Source organism: Netta rufina, assembly GCF_964035555.1.
Source record: "Netta rufina genome assembly, chromosome: 14".
NCBI classification, from domain to species: domain Eukaryota; kingdom Metazoa; phylum Chordata; class Aves; order Anseriformes; family Anatidae; genus Netta; species Netta rufina.
In genome coordinates, this window is record NC_140137.1 from 1,009,140 (window position 1) to 1,027,168 (window position 18,029).

Below are 18,029 nucleotides of genomic sequence, written 5' to 3' on the forward strand. Positions count from 1 at the left end.
TTTTAACTAAAGACATCTGGTAAGGTTTAAAAGCTACCACAACACATAAAAAACAATATTTTAATAAACTTTCCATAAAGACTTCTGCATTTCTTCACCTCTGCCATGTTAGCTTAATAACTACTAATAATTTAATAATTATTAAATACTCTTCAGAATGTTCTGAAGAGTAGTCATCAGTAGCAATACCTCAGTACATAATTTAAACCTAGTTTCTCTGTTAACTCACTTGAGCAAACCCTCTGGCTTCAGTTTTATCCATACCTCAACATGAAGAATCAGTTTCATGCTAGGACTAGCTGTGATAGCTGTAGCACTGTTTTATTTTAATAGCTTACTAGGCTAACACTGGCAGATGTACTTGAAAAAAAAAATTAAAAGCCTACAGAATGCATAAAAAATTAAGTGCCTCTTCAGAACTCAGTTTTCAGTTTTTATACAACTGCATCTTTAGTATTTCACAACATTTTCCCTTGAAGCCATAACCTAGAAACATTACAAATACTTAAGAAACCTTAAGACCCACCACAAACTATCTATATACTTCAGAAAATTGTGACTTGGCAGACCACATTAGTTCAAGGTTATTCCTCAATTTATGCAAGACACTTTGAGCCCAATGGTTCTTTCCTTTAGCTTTGGACTAAATGTCTCAATGCAAACCCACCAGAGAAAGGAAAGCCAGATCATTCACAATTTTCTGTTTCCAATATTTGAGGCATACAGAACAGAAGCAAATCCACAGCACTACAACAGCTGGAACAGAGTAGAGCCCAAAGTCTCTAGATCCTTGCCTAGTTGATGAGAATTATCCCTTAAGAAGTGTTAGGTCTAGGATTTTGGATTGTATTTTATATATATATATATATATATATATATATATATATATATATATAAAATATATATATATATATATATAAAATATACTTATATATATAAATAAAAATATCACATTCCCAACACCAAGTCAGTTTCTTGTTTTTGGAAAGTGGTTAATGCAGGAGCAAAAGATGCAGTGGTTAAAATGACCCAACATCCCCAGAAGAAATGATATGAAGAACAAGGACATTTTGGTATAAAGTTAGTAGTCAAATTCTCCAAGGACGTCTTTTTTTTTTTTTTTTTTTTTTTAATTAGCAGCCAAATATATTTTTTAAACCACCTCCTTGATCTAACACTTAAATTGCCAACATTGTCCAAATTAGTGTAATTTTTTTTTCCTGTAACGTCACTTGGTTCTTGGCTACTAACCTTTCATGTTACTCTTGGATTTGTCAGTTTGCTTGCCTGTGGGGGTTTGGGCCTGCTGCCCCTGCCCACTGGAAGAGGCTGCTTGCTGTGCTGCTTTCTGCTTTAACATTGTCCAGTCGAATGTGTAGTCATATTGGTGGTTCAAGGTCCTAGAAAAGAGCAAAATACTTTACTGTAACATATCATAGCCACCTTACTGTTTAGACCAAATCTTTGCTGAAAACCCAGAACCAGAGATTAGTATTTTTTGTAAGCTGCTTTGGAGATTACAAATTATATATAAACACTAAGTATTACTAACTTAAAGGGATTCTTGAAGCAAGCTGTTTTCTTCACTGTTTATGCAAGTTCCTGCGTTTGTAGAAACAGCACTTCCACACAACACAGCTTATTGCTTCCTCTGCACTGGGATTGTCAACCTTTATTAATGTATACAGTTCTGAGGAGAATTGTAGTGCTGTAAATTCCAAATTTATCAAATAGAAATTCCTTTAGATTCTAGAAACTTAGATATTCTTGAAAGACCAGTAGCAGCTCCTCATTTCACAGGCACTATTCACTCTGCAAGGTTGGGTTTATGTTCTGGTTTCTCTAACAAACTCAAGGAAACATCACAATTCCCCTCCACCAAAATCCACCTCTCGGGCACTACTGCTATTCTCATCACCTATTAGCAAATGTGAAAAACTTCAAATTCTTCTACCAAGGGGTCAGTTTCATAATCCACTTGCAACAGAATTTGAAGCATGGGCTCAACTCTCTAGCATTAGTGGTCAGATCATACAACTCAAACAGCAGAATGTTTTCCTTCATACATAACATTGCACAGTATCGTTCCAGGTCTTTGAAAGAGCCATTCATAATCCTTTTTTAAACTCTAAAATCAAAAGGAGTCACAGAACTCCCTACACCACACACATATGGAGCAGCTTTCTATAGTGCAAGTTCCACAGAGTAGTTATCAATTGGTAAAACATGGGCGAGTTTCTGTACTTCTCCACTTCGAGACTGACCTGAAAAGTATACGGAATAATTGCCTCAGATACATGTAATCTGGTGCCTCTTCAAAACGCAGACCACGACAGTAGTTCAGATACATGGCAAATTCTGCAGGGAATCCCTGTAAATCAACAGTGCTGTTAATCAAGCCATGACTTGCAGTAAAAAGATCCTTACAATCCTACAGAAGGCAAAAAGCTGTATCTACAATGGAAAAAAGAGAACTGTCTGAAGATTCAAATCTCTAAATTCACCTTGCCTCTAATTGTTCCATTATCTGGTATTTTAGAAAGCTGATTTGATCAGCCAGTTACCAGGTATGTATTCTTTCCCTTGAACTGTAACCTGATGCATTGTCTGCAATCAGAAGTCCTCAACAACCAAAGCTGCCAATATATAACATTTCAAGCAATTTAATTCTAATTAAACCTAGTTCTTATTAATTAGACCGCTGAAATAAGAAACTGTAATCATCTCTGAAAATATCCCACTTCTTTCTTTGATAATCTACTCGAACATACTAGAGGACAGTTACAACTGGTTGTGAAGACTTAAATTGTGAAGATTTTAAAGAATGTTTCCAAAGTTCTCTATTTTACATATTTCCATGTATTTAGAATGTACTAAAGCCTACATTCAAGAAGATAACTGAATGCAGCATAACGGTATACTACAAGAAAACCTGTGTGTAACAATTCAGCAGTTTGGAAAACATCACACTAAGGGTGTATAAGTGTGCATAACTGGAAAGTACCATCCTTGGTGCTGCTATTTAAAGTGCAAGACTATCGTGTGTTCTCGAGGACATTTGTTAACGAGCTCATGGCTGCACAGGCCAAGAGAAACCTTAAGACCTTAAAAGATAGCACTGGAAAACCACTGTTCTGTGACGTGGCTTTAACTGTAACTGACAGCCAATTTTACTACAGGCTGCATTTGAGATAAGAGGATAACCTGAACAATCTTTAAGAACTACCAACAGGTAAAAGCAACCTATACAGATCTACCTGTTTTATTTACCCAAGGCGGCACATACTGAATATTCACTGTTAATGTTTAAGAACTGCATAAGCCTCTCCATAGAGCTGGAGAGCTTGCACAGCTGATAGTCACCAACAACTCAAAGTATGGTGGCATGAGCCACCAAGAATACCAAGATACCAAGAAACAGTGGTGAATGCCTGCCCTATTACACACATTTGTAGTCTTGTTGGGTGGCCAAACAAGGCATCCATTGACTGACAGAGCATTATTCAGCAGCAAATGCCATGTGAGAGTAATACACTGCCTCTAATTTTAAAAACAATAAAGAAAAGAATTTCCATTTCACAGCATGACATCATTTGGGAACTCTTACCTTACACAAAACCTCAACAGGAGTGGACATTTTCTTTTCACTAATCTTTTCATACTTTTGCTTCTTTGTTGCAGCCTGTGGAACATGTAGGTCACAATATAAGAGATATTGTGCAACACTGGATTAACAAGGACAGCAGCCAAAAAAAGAAAAATCCTTTGGTCAACCCTACGTATTTTACATGAAATCTCCAAGTCCCACACACTTACTGCAGAGAGAATGAAGGTCAATCTGGTATTAAGATTTGGACACAGTTTAATACCATTTGTTGCAGTCTAATGCTTTCCTCACATGTTGTAGCTCGTGTAGTTCTAGCTGCTGCTTTTGTCCATTAAACAGACCAGACTTGCCTATCTACTTGCTAAAGTTGTATTAATTCCCATTGCTTCAGTACACAGCCATTACAGTAATTTGCAGCTGAAGTGTTGTAGTGTTCCACAAGCTGCTTGCCTTTGGAAACTTAATATCTGCAGCACTATTTGAGTTACACAACACTGATACAGAGGAAGAAAAACAATTAATACATGGAAACAAGTCGTTGAAGCCTCTATTACAGAAATAAGAAATACCTGCCGTGCTTATAGCTGGACTCCATATGTAACACTACTTGAAACAAGTATGTTTCAGCTAACAATCATTAAGTTTTGCCATAAACTAGACCGAAGATACGATTAAAGCTTAACCTGGTAGAAAAGAGATTTCCATGCTCTCAGCAGCAATTCAGATAGTCACTAAAAATGTTCTTTTCCACTTCCCAAAGAGGGTCTCAGCCTTGGACAGGACAATAATAATTTGCAAAGCTGATGTAAGCTATTGCTTAGCGTAAGTTTTAGGAGAGTCACACAATACACATTTTGCCTGCTGCAGAAGAAGCAGACAGAACCTTTTTTCCTATATTCTATAAATATCATGCCTTGGGAAAAGCTGAAGCTAGACATTATACATAACAACCCATCCCAGACAAGGAGGCAGAAGCATGGTTCCCAAACATTAAAAAAAACAGGGATGGTGGGGAACAAAAAAAAGCAACATTACCTACCTTTAATCCTTGCCATGGCAGACTGGTTCTGTTAAAGTACATCAATACATAGCCTAGAGACTCCATGTCATCCCGGCGACTGTAGAAAAGGAAAGAATACCCCAAATTACAAATTTCAGCATCTTACTACTTGAAATAAAATACAAAATCATTGTAAAACTAAAACAAAATAATATGCAAAGAATCAAGGGATAGTTAGTAGGCATTGTGTATTGTTTATCTGTAGCTGCAGTACTATACTTGGGGTAAACACAAAAATTTTGAAAAATGAAGGAAAAAAATAAACAGGTTTCCCCATTTAACTAAGTAGCTTGGTAGTACCTGAAGTTTTACCTATAGGAACTAAGGAATACATTGCAAGAGAGATGCACAATATTAGTCTTAACTTTTTCAAGTTAAGAAGATAAAAGATAAGAATCTAAAGATAAAAAAGATAATCTTTGATCTTTTCTTCTTTTCCCCTGAACCTTGAATCAGTCTGGGACCAATAATGAACATCGAGGCCCAAAACAGCAGTATATTCACAAAGGCATAACTCTTTCCTTTTCTCACTTCTGTTAAAAAAAAACAAAAAACAAAAAACAACAACACAGAATTGTCTGTATGATTTTTACAAGACAAGTCATATTCAGAAAGGTGCACACATCAGAGAGGTGCCTCTTCGCATTCTCTCCACAAGAAGTCTGTTTCAAGGCAGCTGGAGAACTCCACAGTTAACTCTCCTTCACTGAGAATTTGCACGCTAACTTTCAGGAAAGAAAACTTTCAATGTTTTTTTGTACTGCATATGCCCCAGATTCATGCTTCAGGCACATGAATACCATCATACTTTGCTGCACAGCTTTCATGATTACTAAGGCAAGCACGGCCCACTGAAGTGGAAAAAACACTCCGTGATTTTCTTCCTCTTGGCAAACTTGCCGCTTTCCAGCTGTAGTGGAGTCAGATTTTTCCCATGACTGTCTCTCTGCAGCTGACACCTATTTAACATGAGAAAAAAACTAACAAAAACCTTATTTCTCTCCTCCAGCTCCCTTGTCAAGAGAAGTTGACAGGTATAGCTGCTGCTTTGCCACTCAGGCTGATCTACAAGAAAAGCATTTAAATGGTGGCAGGAAAGACTATACACCTACTACCCTCACAAGGGAGTAAAAGGCTGAGAAAGTGGGAGTGCTAACAGGCTTATACATATGGATAAGGGCAAAACAACTCCCTTAAAGTGAGAAGAACCTCTAAGAACCAAGACAGACCTACCTCTGGATCTTGGCACCATAAGAAAGAAGCTATAGGTGCAGCTTCACATTATGACCAAGCCAACGTAACCACCAGCCATACCCCTCAAGCCTGCCTGTCACCCCACAGTTGTTCTAGATGACTTCTTGGGGAACCACTGCAGGGCGTTATCCCAGAAGAGAATTAGCTCGGCTTGCCAGGCACAACATTGCAAGAAAAAAAAAAAAAAAAAATCACTCGCTGGGGCCAGGGTTCAAGGATGAGACTGGTTCGCTCCCCTTACCAGCGGCTAGCTCTCGGGTCATCTCAGCAGTAACACAAAACCATGGCCGTTGGCAGAAGGATGAAAAATGATATGAAGACCACAAATTCCTGCCTGCAAAGCTTGCTGATTCTATTAGAATTGTGCATTTTAATTGTCAACAGAACCCAGTGAACCAGTATGGGGCCATGGCATAAAATTAAGTTTTCTGAAAAAACAGTGGTAGATTCATGTACAGACAATGGATTAATAGGTTTCCATCCCCCATCTAGTTCACTTATTAATTTCATGATTATTTTTTTGTAGGAAATTTTTAGTCTTGCAATCTTTAATGGATACATTACATTTGAATGTATGCTGATAAAAATGATTTTCAGGACTTTGAAAATGGGATAATACTCCCTATTACTGAACCAAAAAATGGAGAACACTGCCAACAGCCCCTTAGGAATTAGCTGTCATTAAATATAGGAAAACATGTTGTGTAACAGTTCAACTATAGCACTAACAGCTGAAACATTCTGCCATAAGCTTCAGGCCTGGTTCCTCTTGATTACAGGAATATATTGTTTATTTCACTGTTGTCTTGATATAGGCAGTTTAATAACTTTTAGCATATACCAAACTACATTGAATTCAACAGCAATCCTTTGCAGCTCCCTCCCTTTACTGCAAGGGCTAGCATGGCTATTCCCTTAAAAGAAAAGCTTAAATTCTGCAAAATGTATTTACATTGCAAGTTACACCACCTGCCATTTATCCTACTGGATCCAGATGTCAAGCTTAATGTTAGTGTAAAAGCTTAACGGTAGTGAAAATATTCTTAAGGAACCTTAAGGAAGTTAAAGCGAAGAGGAAACATGGAACAACTTAAAGCAGCAAGTTGCATGTTCTGTCAACACTGGCCACTAGAAATTCTGAAATTGACTTTGATTTTAATCAAGATGGCATAGACATTCAGGGAATGTTCGCTATGTCTAAGAGACCTCAGCATCATATACTGCAACTTTGCTATTATACTTACACAATATATTATCTAGGCACTCAAACAAGGAACAGATTTGAGCTATCATTTCATCATTCACAAAGGCCTAACATTAACGGCTACAGAACCTGAAGTGCTATTCTCCAACAGAGGACTGCTAGGACACTTCAACAACAATATTCTTTTGATCTGGACATTTTTTGATTAAGCAGAAGTCAAATATATGTGGATGTGTACACATATATATGCAGTGCTGCAACTACTGTTACGGCAGAAACCAAAACAGCATAAGTGAAGCAGTCATGGGATCACAAAGCCTCACTTGCAAGCAAGAGGATTAACAATAATTTGATAACTTGAAGGGAAGTCACAGAAAAACTTTAGAATACCCTTTCTGGCCACAGAATTGCATCTCAAGCCAGTGGCATTAACAGGTACCAACACAATCTGAAAAAGGCACAATTGTATCTGTGAAGGTCCTCTGACAGAGGCACATAACAGCGTATCTTGCCCTAAAAAAAGGAAGTACACAGAATATCTACCTCTTGCTTGCAAGACAGTATCTCTCCAAGAAGGTGCTTTGGTCTCCTTTTCCTATTCTTGCATAAACAGCCAAATGAAAAAGCACTTGCAGAGAGATATATACACTTACTCAGAAAATTAGTTTAGAAATCTCAGACGCTTACAAATAAAATCATCTTGCAGCCTCAAAGAGCAAAACAGTAATCTCCTTGAACTCACCTCTGCTCAATGCCAAGATGTGCGTTGATACTGGCATACCGAGCTGTGCCAGTGAGATTTTTGTCTTCTCTGTATGGTATGTGTTGCCTTGTCCTGTTGTCCCGGTACTTTTTGGCCAAACCAAAGTCAATAAGGAATAACTTAAAGAAAAATAAAAAAATACATTGTATTTGTATACAAGGAACCCCCAACTGCTTTTACTAGGCATTAGCTACAGTTTAAGACATCCACACAACGTAACAACCTACAGTTAAGAGGAAGCAAAGTAACGGTGCAGAGTCACAACTAGTTTTAACTAGTAAATTCAAAAACTTATAGTGAATTAGTTCAAGCCTTTTTTCAATCCAGTGGAACGGATTAGCTACAGATGCTAAGTAGCACAATCTTAGTTCTACAACTGTCTTAGGTTACTAATGCAGTTTGTATCACATTAGCTCAGTAACTACAGTGCGCAATTTGGGAAAAAACTAATTCTGTGAGCGTACACTCCACAAAAACCCACTCACATGAGAGCAGTTCACGCATACAGATAGTTAATAGCAGCTCAGCAGCTTAATGCAAGTGATGCACATCCTGTATTCTTCTCTATGTATCAAAGAACACTGGCTGTTTTGCAGAGCATAAGGCCAAAACCTCCAACAGCAAACAAGACATCTTGCTTCCAACCATATACTATTCTTAAGACTACCAGAAGATGACCACAGCAGCATGAAACCCTTGCTGATGATATTAATACAGCCAGGAAGAGCCTAGTACATGGAATCCAATTTAGGTTTCTAATAGTGAAGCTTGCTCAATGATTTGGTATGTAGCAACAACCGAGTGCGTGCCAGTTAGTATGCTAACAGCCAGCCTATCTACAGCTGTTAATACAGACAGTACCTTCTTGCGACAAGATTTCAGGACTAGGCAAAAAAAAAGCAAACAGCTGAGGCAGAAGTACATAAGGAACATTTCAAATTCTAGCAATCGGTCTTCAATCTACTTATCATTTGGCTGAGCTGTTTCCAACGCTGGATTAATGCTACAGGATCAGGGACTATAACTCCTACAAATTAATGAATACTACAAAAGTAACTGGGATGGGGAGATGATGGAAAGATGAGATAAGGATCGAGAAGTTCTCAGTTAAAACCTATTCAGCATCACCTTAAAGGTGATTACAGACCAGAAGATACAGCTTTAAATGCAAAGAAGTATTGAGACTGATATGCAGGTACATCTGCATTCAAGAATGAAGCAGGGTCACTCCAGTACACTGGAATTGCTGTGAATTATAACACGACACTTGACATGAAGGAATGCAAAACACTGAAAGACAGTTTCTGAATTGCACAGTAGATTTTATAATTCTGGTTGAAGAATTTCTAACTACAGTAGTCTACACGAGGAAAAAGAACAAAGCTAAAACCCTAAAGCCTTCTTTATACAGCTGATGTTAGAGCAGATATCCTTAAGCTGAAGTTGTGCTGTGATTTACATGCAACAAAGTTTTTGTACGTTTGCTTTCTATACACTATCCTACTGAAAATCACCCTGAAAAGTCCAGAATGGTTTGAACAAGAGGAGGTAAAACAGGTTTTTAAACTACATTTCATACGATTTTGGGAAAGGTGGCGCTGGTCTTTTTGTTGCACCCACTACAGCTACCACTAGAGGTAGTTATTTGCCCAGCAAGTACAAAAATGTCCTCAAGCTAGCAGGAATTTAGAAATTTTGATATCAAACTCTTAAAGCAGAGAGTATAAAGCTTACATGTGATTACTGCACTGCAAATGCAACTTTCCTGCAAAGCCTGACTTCAAATGCAATCCTCTATTTTTTGATTAAAGGTCCATGATCTGACGACAGTCTCTGATGTACAGTTTGCAATAACTTCTTTCACAAGGTCTTTGTCAATTAGTTAAGTAAGATGCTATGCCTGGAGAGGGAGAGAAACTAAATGCTACAAATGCAACATTTTTACTGCATACCTAGTTACAAACAATTTAACAATTAAAAGCCTTCATTCTGTCTTTTCTGTAATCTTCTGGATCTTGCCATTAATGTTACGAAGGGACAAAGTCACAGATCGTGATTCAATATAGTTAACATTGAAACTACTCCTCTAATACACAAACAGGTGGTGTCTAGTTCTTTGTTTAGCACAGACTTGTCGGATTACTTTCTTCAAGAGCTAGAGAAGTAAATTACTAAGTGATGTTCTGGCTCTCGCACAGCTGCTGCAAGCTCTAAACATTAACTCTGAAAAAGGTAATTCTGTGTTCTTCAAGATGTATGGGTGAAATAGGCAGAAAACAAAAATAGAGTTAATTCATAAACATAGTCCTGCTTTACACTAGTCAAGTTATTGGACATTGTTTGACAGCACCGACTTCTCTGGGGAAGTTTATTCCATTCACCAGCTTCGGCTCAGTCTGTATTTTCCCTTTGGGATGGGCAAAAGGCACATGAGTAAGTCCACCTCAAAAAGAGATGGTGGAAGATTATAGCCTGATTTGGATGAGTACAGAACATACCAGTGTCAGCCAGCAAACAGAAGTATTTCCACAGGTAACCTCATACCACTTTAATTCTGTTTGTTGCATGATCAGCAGGAAACTGGAGAAGTAGGGCAAGATTTTTGCCAAGAGCAACTAAAGAAGTAGATCAAAGTCTCTGCCTCAACTGATAAGCAAGTTTCTGAAGCAGACAACAGAAATCTGTCAGCCTGCACACAGCAGCTAGTTCTCTAAGATTTAATACTTGAAGACTTATTGCAGAAAGCTATAGGCTGATGGTATGGGCAAAACTCCTCAGATATGATTCATGTTCAGCAATTTCCAGTTGTCCTGTTAGAAACAGGCATATATCTTGATTTATTTCCAGTTCATCTTCTTTTGAAGAGTCAGAAGCACTACATTTAGCAGTAGATAAGCTCATAATTCTCCAAGCTTACTGGAGTAGTTTAATTTTATAAGAACAATAGATGAAAATGAGAGTATCATCACACATTTGGAAAGATTGTGAACAAAAACTACATGGGAAAGTCTGGTTGGTGTGAGAGCAGAACTGCTTCATGGGCATTCAAAGACACTGTGGGAACCCTACAGGAAGGCAAACAGACAACTGTGCACAGAAGCCCTGCTATTTTATTTGGGTGGCACGTCTATTCTTCAACACATCCAAGAGCTTGCCTTTCCGTTTTAAAGGACAAAAATAAAACCTGCTTCTGCATCTGAAATCAAGCATGTACATTTAGCCCTTCTTAAAACCAAGTTTAGAAATAATTTCACAATTTAAACAAGCGCCACAGGGAAACATCTTAGTAATGTTACATGTTTGCCAAGTATGTCTGAATAATGCCAACATAAGAGGTGCTTTTGCGAGATCTACATTCTCCAGGAAAAAAAAAAAAAAAAACAGAACCAAAAAAAACCTAAAACAAAACCAAACAAAAAAAGCACATGAATTTCGGGTTGAGGTTGGAATAGGAGACAGTTCAGACCTGGTTTAATCCTGAGAAAGATGGGTCCTGAGAAGTACTAACAGTCATGCTTCTTTTCCTCTTCCCCACTGGAGATTCTAAACACTGAACAAACAATAGAGGGTGGCAGTGCATCAAACAGTATTGCTTACATTGCAACAATGGCCAGCGCAGACAGGCAACACCGAGGCATTCAAGAAAGAACAAGGGTAGCCAAATGCCATCCTTCTTCCACCAAGCACTGTAGTTTTCCAAAAGCTATGTATGCTTTTATTTTATTTTATTTTATTGTTTGTTGATTTTTTTTGCAAGGAGAAAATTTGAAAGATGTGGCAAAGTAAATTTCACCTGTGAGCCGCTCCAAAATGGCACTGCCTTACCAGGGATAACAATGGTGACATTTGGCTCTATTAAAAAAAGGAAATTGAAGTTTTGCTTACAAAAGCATCCTTTGGTTCCACAAACTGCCCTTCCCCCAAAATACATTTAGAAAAAGTAAATCTTCAGTAAGGAAGAGGTAGAAGGCATTTAGTCACCTTAAAGTTTACTTTCATAAGCATGCAGGGCTTATTTCTAGTAGAGCTGAAAATTCATCTTTTGAAGTGGGAGCCAAATCTCTCCCAATCACCGAATTAAAATTTGAAAAAAAGTTTGTTTTTTAAAAACTGACATGAAGCTACTGGAACAAGATTACCATGCTATTCTAGTATTTGTGGTTGGTATTTTCCTTAACTTGTGTAGTCATCTTTAAAAATCACACTATACTTTTAGAAAATTAAATACTGTGTGGTGGCAAGTGTTCCCTAGATAAAACACCTAGTTCCAAACTGAAGCAACCCAATTCTCCTTTTGCTCATGTTAACCTATTGAGTCTGTCAAGCATCTCTGATCTCTAAACCTCTGTATCAGTAACAAAGCCCATGCTCACAGAAAGTATTTGCCACCGTAACACTGCATGGCTCCCTAGTTAATATACTAATGGGAAAAGAAGAAAAATAATGTATAGGCTTTTTTCCAGCTGATGCAAATCTAACGTGTTCTTCCACTAGAATAAGCACAGCAGCACCTTCTAGGCCACTAATTCACAAGATGAAACAGAGGGCAGCAATGCCAACCTAGCATGACTGTGCAAAAGCATAGAAAAACAGTCCAAAAAGAACTGGAAAACAGGAACTAGAGCTAGGAAAAAAAATAAAGCTTTATTTTTACTCCAAGTCTTGCCAGAAAATTAAGGAGCCTAACTGCTTGACACAGCAGAGAAAAATAGGAGCTCTACAGAGTGAAAGTATGAAACTTGGGAATCAGCAAAGTTTAACAGCAACAGGATTACAAAAAGACTACCTTTCAATTAAACTTACAAGCTTTTCCAACAATGGTTGTATCTAAACATTCAGTGCACTGCACCTCTTCAGACAAGAGCTGTTACCTTAAATATTAATAAGATTTTCTCCTTCTAATGTTCATGGCCCCAAAGTTGGCATTCATACAGGCAAACAAAGGTAAACATTTTAAACACTAGTAGTGCCTAGAGATTAGACATTCTCTAATGGTATATATAGAAAATGAGTGGGAATCTTGCTTCCAATAAACAGCTTGATCATGTACATTTGTTCTGAAGTTAATTTCTATTAAGTAGCATGCTTAATGCATTGCCAATGCTGCCTGTCTGCCCGAGCTTGACATACAAATTGCAGGATTAAGCATATTTCACTCAAGACTAAAAATAAAACCTTATATAGAAGAAAACTTTCCCCCCAACTGCAAACATGCACTTCTGACTATGTTTACCCACCCAAACGTGTAACAACTTCAGCCCACCCCTCCTCCACCCACCTTTTGTTTACATACTGAGTATTTTGTCGTACAACATATTCAGGTACTCTAAAGTTTTCCATTCACATATTGGCATAGATTCATTCACTTATAGACAATTGATCTACATGTTGACTACGAGTCTTATCCACAATTCTGGTGGCTGAAGAATTACCAGTCTGTCACTGTAAGATATAATGCCCTGATGACTGGTAGGTCAGGAGATCCCACGTTGGTACTTGCTTTTCATCCCAGGAAGTCATCCCCAAAGCCACAGATTTGACTTTATCATTGAGAAAAAAATGCTATTACAACAGTCATCTCAATAATGAAACTCCATCATTGATAAAAGTAACAAAGCATTCTCTAGGATTAGTTTATAATCTGTTGCAAGCCTAGAAACCATCTTGCAATCAAGTCCATCTCAGAGGGCAGGTCAGAAACCCATGCGTATGCCACTCTATTTAGTAGTGGTAACAAATCCAAGTTCTCACATCAAAGAATCATAGTTTAGCATCCAAAACATCAGTTTCAGCAATGAATTTTAACCAGGCTGTGGAGCTTTAATCAAGTAACAGCCATTCTCTTTGGATCTTTTGAACATAGCATTCAACTAACCTTATTACAGTGACGCCCAATACCCATTAGGAAGTTATCTGGTTTAATGTCTCTGTGTATAAAATTCTTTGTGTGCACATATTCAATTCTACTGATCATCTGTAAAAAACAAAACACCAACAAGAACAGGTGAGATTCAGTATGAATACAATTAGCTTAAACCTTCAATTATAGCATGACTTTTTAGTGGTACTGTCCTCTGCAATATAAGTTTATAATTTGTTTGATGAAAATAAAGTCTTTTATATGCTCTTCAAATAAATTTATCTTTTTACATGTTAAAATTCCATAATCCTTGTCAGGAGCTTGAAGATCAAATACCTCAAATTATTTCCCATACATTCAAGTTCTAATTCTAATTACAGTGTCCCATTAAAGGGTAATTTACTTTTTTGAGTTCAAACACAGCTTTTCTATACCTACCATAAGAATTTTAAAGCTTGTCTCTCCACATGATGTCCCACCCCACTGGCTATTCAGCTAGTTATTCACTTAAGCATCACTTTCCCAGGTATTTTTCGTAGAGCAAGTAACAACTTTATCGCGGCCCACACTATCCTATCTAGACTATTGCAATCCGAGAATGGCAGCTGCTAAAGACAAGTTCTAATACAACTATAGCATCATAGATGGTCATGCTATTTCCTGTATGTGAGCACACAGCACACAAGTTTTTATAGTATAGCTTTTCAGCTATTAAAACACTTCATGCAGTCTTTAGCGAGTGGAACTGTTAAAACATCACATTCTTAGCAGCTGTTCTACTGTACTATGGCCTAAAAGCCACCTTCATACACTGACATCCTACATTCCAGCTGTATGTAGTTGTCCAGATAACTAATTAGCATTTACTATACAAACGAATACCAGACTAGACCTATCCAGATTCTCCAATATCTCTGTAACATCCTGACTCTAGCTAAGCAAGCGGGCAAATGCTTCTTTCTAGAGCAAGCACACTAGTCATTTAAAGCAGCTGAGAAAAAGGACAGCTGACCTTGTCTCCATACAACTGCTGTGAGCTTCCCTGGCCATGAGCCTGGGTTGCTACAAGCATCTGGCCAAGTGACAACTTGGTACTAACATCAATTAAATAATATTAGATGAAATTTAAACTACCACTGAAAATTTGACTCATGAATCCCTTACTGCCTTCAAGTAACTGTACAATCAAGCTGCTTGCTATTCAGCATATAGCTATGTCAAATACCATACATGGTATCATGACAAAGTCTTTTTCTAGCAATTGGTATTTTGCAATTAAACTGATAGGCACTCCTGATGTCTTAATTAACAAACCTGCAAGGCCTTCGTTAGGTTTGAGGTGGCATCTCAACAATGAACCTTCTTAAACGCAACAAAGACCAAACCAGTATTTACTAGCTCATGGTCTGGTACTAGGAATTACAGGAGCTTGGGAGCACAGTGAAATTCAATGAGAACAGACCCTTAGTCTTGCACATTGTCCACCTGTCAACACAGCTGGCCAACAACTACTTCTTATTGAATCAGACCATGCCTAAGACAGGCTGCTTCAGACCTCCTACTGGCAACTAATTCACTCTTATTTGCCTGCATAGTTTAAAACTATACTTCTGAGATCCCTTTAAAACAGCATTTCTTGGATCCATAGCATCAGGGAGTTGGTATCTCCATCACACTCCCACTATAGGTTCATTTTGTAGGCCAGATCACAGAGAAGCCTAACATTACTTTGTTCCTACAGAGGTCCAGTGTTTGTTTAGCCATGTAGAACACTGCTCAACGCATTTAACCAACTGAAAGAGAACCACATTGCACAAAATAATTCAGGGTTTTTAACTTTGTCACAGTAAGGTTTGCACATACCTGGTCTGCTAGCATAAGTACTGTTTTCATCGTAAACCTGCGAGAACAGAAGTTGAAAAGGTCTTCAAGGCTGGGACCAAGAAGATCCATAACTAGAACATTGTAATCCTTTTCTTGACCATACCACCTGCAACAAAAATTTATTCGGTGTTAGCATGAACTGTACAAATTTGAATCTCAGTCATCAGTAAGCATTGGTGAGACAGGCATCAATTAGATTAAGTTATACTTTTGAACATACAGAAGTGATCAAGTGATCACCCTCAAAATGGATATGCTTGTAGAACAACGTTCTAGGAGAAGTAACTTGATTCTGTAACATGTATCTTATTGCTTCCAAGCTCTCTGGGCTTAGCTGTCACCTGCATGAGCTCCTCTTGCCATCAACTCTAAGACAGCTATCAGTACAATGGTTAACTTTAGTCAGAGAACTAACTCAACTCAGCACCTAAGCAGTTTAGTTTCTAGTTGCTATAGTAGGAAATGCTTTCCCTGCTTCACCTCCTTTCATAGGGTAATATTCAACAAAACAGGCAGCAAACTGAGCCACAGAATAACTGAGGATGGAAGGTACTTCTGGAGGTCATCTTGCCCAGCCTCCTATTTAAGCAGGGCCACCCAGAGCCAGCTGCCCAGATCCATGTCCAGACAGCTTTTCCTGAAAGATGCTCCAGTCCCCTTAACCACCTTAGCAGCTGCTTGCTGGATTGTTTAGTATATCCATGTCTCCATTACTCTGAAGAGCCCAGAAGTGGCCACACCACTCCAGAAGTGCTGAGCAGAGCAGAAGGAGCACCTCCCCTGACCTGCTGGCAACACTCCTCATGCAGCCCAGGGTATCACTAGCCCTCTTTGCTGAGCATGAGCCAGCAGTGCCCTGTCACAGTCTAGAAAGCTAGCTAAAAACTAGAATTCTCTCTCATTTTTCCTGGAAGTGAAGTTTGAGTACAAAACAGAAGATAAAATAAGAACTGTACGTGTTCACATTTAAGTTTCTCTGAAGTGGAAACATCACTGTTGTTGTTTAGCAACAACCAAAACAGCAGAATTAACAACCAAAGCAGAAGCCACCACATGTCAATATACTGAGGTATCAGTATGTAGCTGAACTGAAATCTGAAGAACACCTTACAGTCCTATTAGTTTCCTGTATTATTTAATTTCACAGAAATAGTGCTAATTGCTTTAGGCTTTGCTTTCAGGTAGGACATCTCTGCAGCATACCAAAGGAGTTCATGCAGTTAATTCTTTCTACCTCCTAATTCATTCAATCAAATTAAATAAATATCAATCAAGCTCTACTACACTATTAAGTAGATAAAGGCTCTTCACTAGGTTTTCATTATACAGGTAAAAACATTTAAGTGTCATAAAATGAAAGATACAGATGTAGATATATACCTTCAACCACAGCCAAACAGACCATGGGATCAACCCTTAAATGCCTGGTATGTCAACTTGGTGTAAAAAGTTAGGTTTAACAACACTGAGGATGAGCAGAAAGCTTTCCATGCATAGTTTTCCTTCCAGTCCACATCTGGCATTCCCATCATAGCGCTGTCTCGCTTTATGTGCAGCTGAGGAAGCATCACTTCACCTCCCAAGCTGTATGAGAAGACCCTTTACTTCTGCAAGTCTCAGCTGTGAACTCCCATACTTGAAGTTGGCACTGAACCTGAATATTCTCCTCTAATGCCCTTCCGCACATTCCAGATACCTACTGTTAAGTGGGAGGCATGCATGAGAAATACTATTACAGAAGCTGTGCTAAGTACTAGTACATCACTGCAAAGATTTAACACCTTATTGTTCAGAAAGCTGCATTTTGCCTTTGATGGCAGAGTCCTTAGGACAAGGACCTCGTACAAGCAGTCTATGGATGAGGTAGTGACTAGCTGTCTTCTGGAAGAGATTCGATTTCTATCAATATTGATGCAGCCGATACACCAAGATACTCCAGAGCAATAGAGTGAAGGTAAAGAAAAAAAATATACCAAACTTCACTCCAAGCCCAATGGTAGCTGGGGCCTGAAATAGCCATACAGACACTTTACTTCCACTTTAAACCATGACTGCGGGAGACTAATGCGCACTTGTCTGGAAGACTGTTACTACTGATAAAGCTGACAAATTCCTTGGCACTCTCACAAAGGATTCCAAGCTTTGTCAGGTTAAACTAAAATATTTGCAGGATGCAAAGAACAGATTCAATATTCACATTTGGTTCAGGAACTACTAGCTGTACCTTCCCCAGTGTCAGGATGCTGGTGGAAACATGCACTTTCAGGTTTATAACAATGCATTATGAAGATATTATATGTGGGTCGCGGACCACAGTCATTGTGTAACAGGTCAGTATAGGACAAGTTTCATTCCCTACATAAGGAGGTGATACAGAAACTATAGGTTTTAAAGTTG

The 18,029-nt window shown here is 38.3% G+C and overlaps 1 protein-coding gene across 4 annotated transcripts in view; it reads right to left on the reverse strand.

The window, feature by feature from the left end:
* The window catches only part of CSNK1A1 (casein kinase 1 alpha 1), a gene marked incomplete at its 3' end in the record, with an annotated part of 34,449 nt that overhangs the window by 5,300 nt on the left and 11,120 nt on the right, over positions 1-18,029 (reverse strand). The window contains exons 3-10 of one of the 4 annotated variants that reach the window (XM_084295536.1): positions 15,612-15,738; positions 13,764-13,862; positions 11,355-11,438; positions 7,868-8,007; positions 4,647-4,725; positions 3,608-3,682; positions 2,265-2,371; positions 1,288-1,400 (exon numbers count right to left, since the gene is read on the reverse strand). In XM_084295536.1, coding sequence (XP_084151662.1) covers positions 1,288-1,400; positions 2,265-2,371; positions 3,608-3,682; positions 4,647-4,725; positions 7,868-8,007; positions 11,355-11,438; positions 13,764-13,862; positions 15,612-15,738 — 824 coding nt within the window. Of the gene's footprint in view, positions 1-1,246; positions 1,401-2,264; positions 2,372-3,607; positions 3,683-4,646; positions 4,726-7,867; positions 8,008-11,354; positions 11,439-13,763; positions 13,863-15,611; positions 15,739-18,029 lie in introns of those variants that run through there. The other 3 variants (XM_084295534.1, XM_084295535.1, XM_084295537.1) reach the window with 3 other exon arrangements.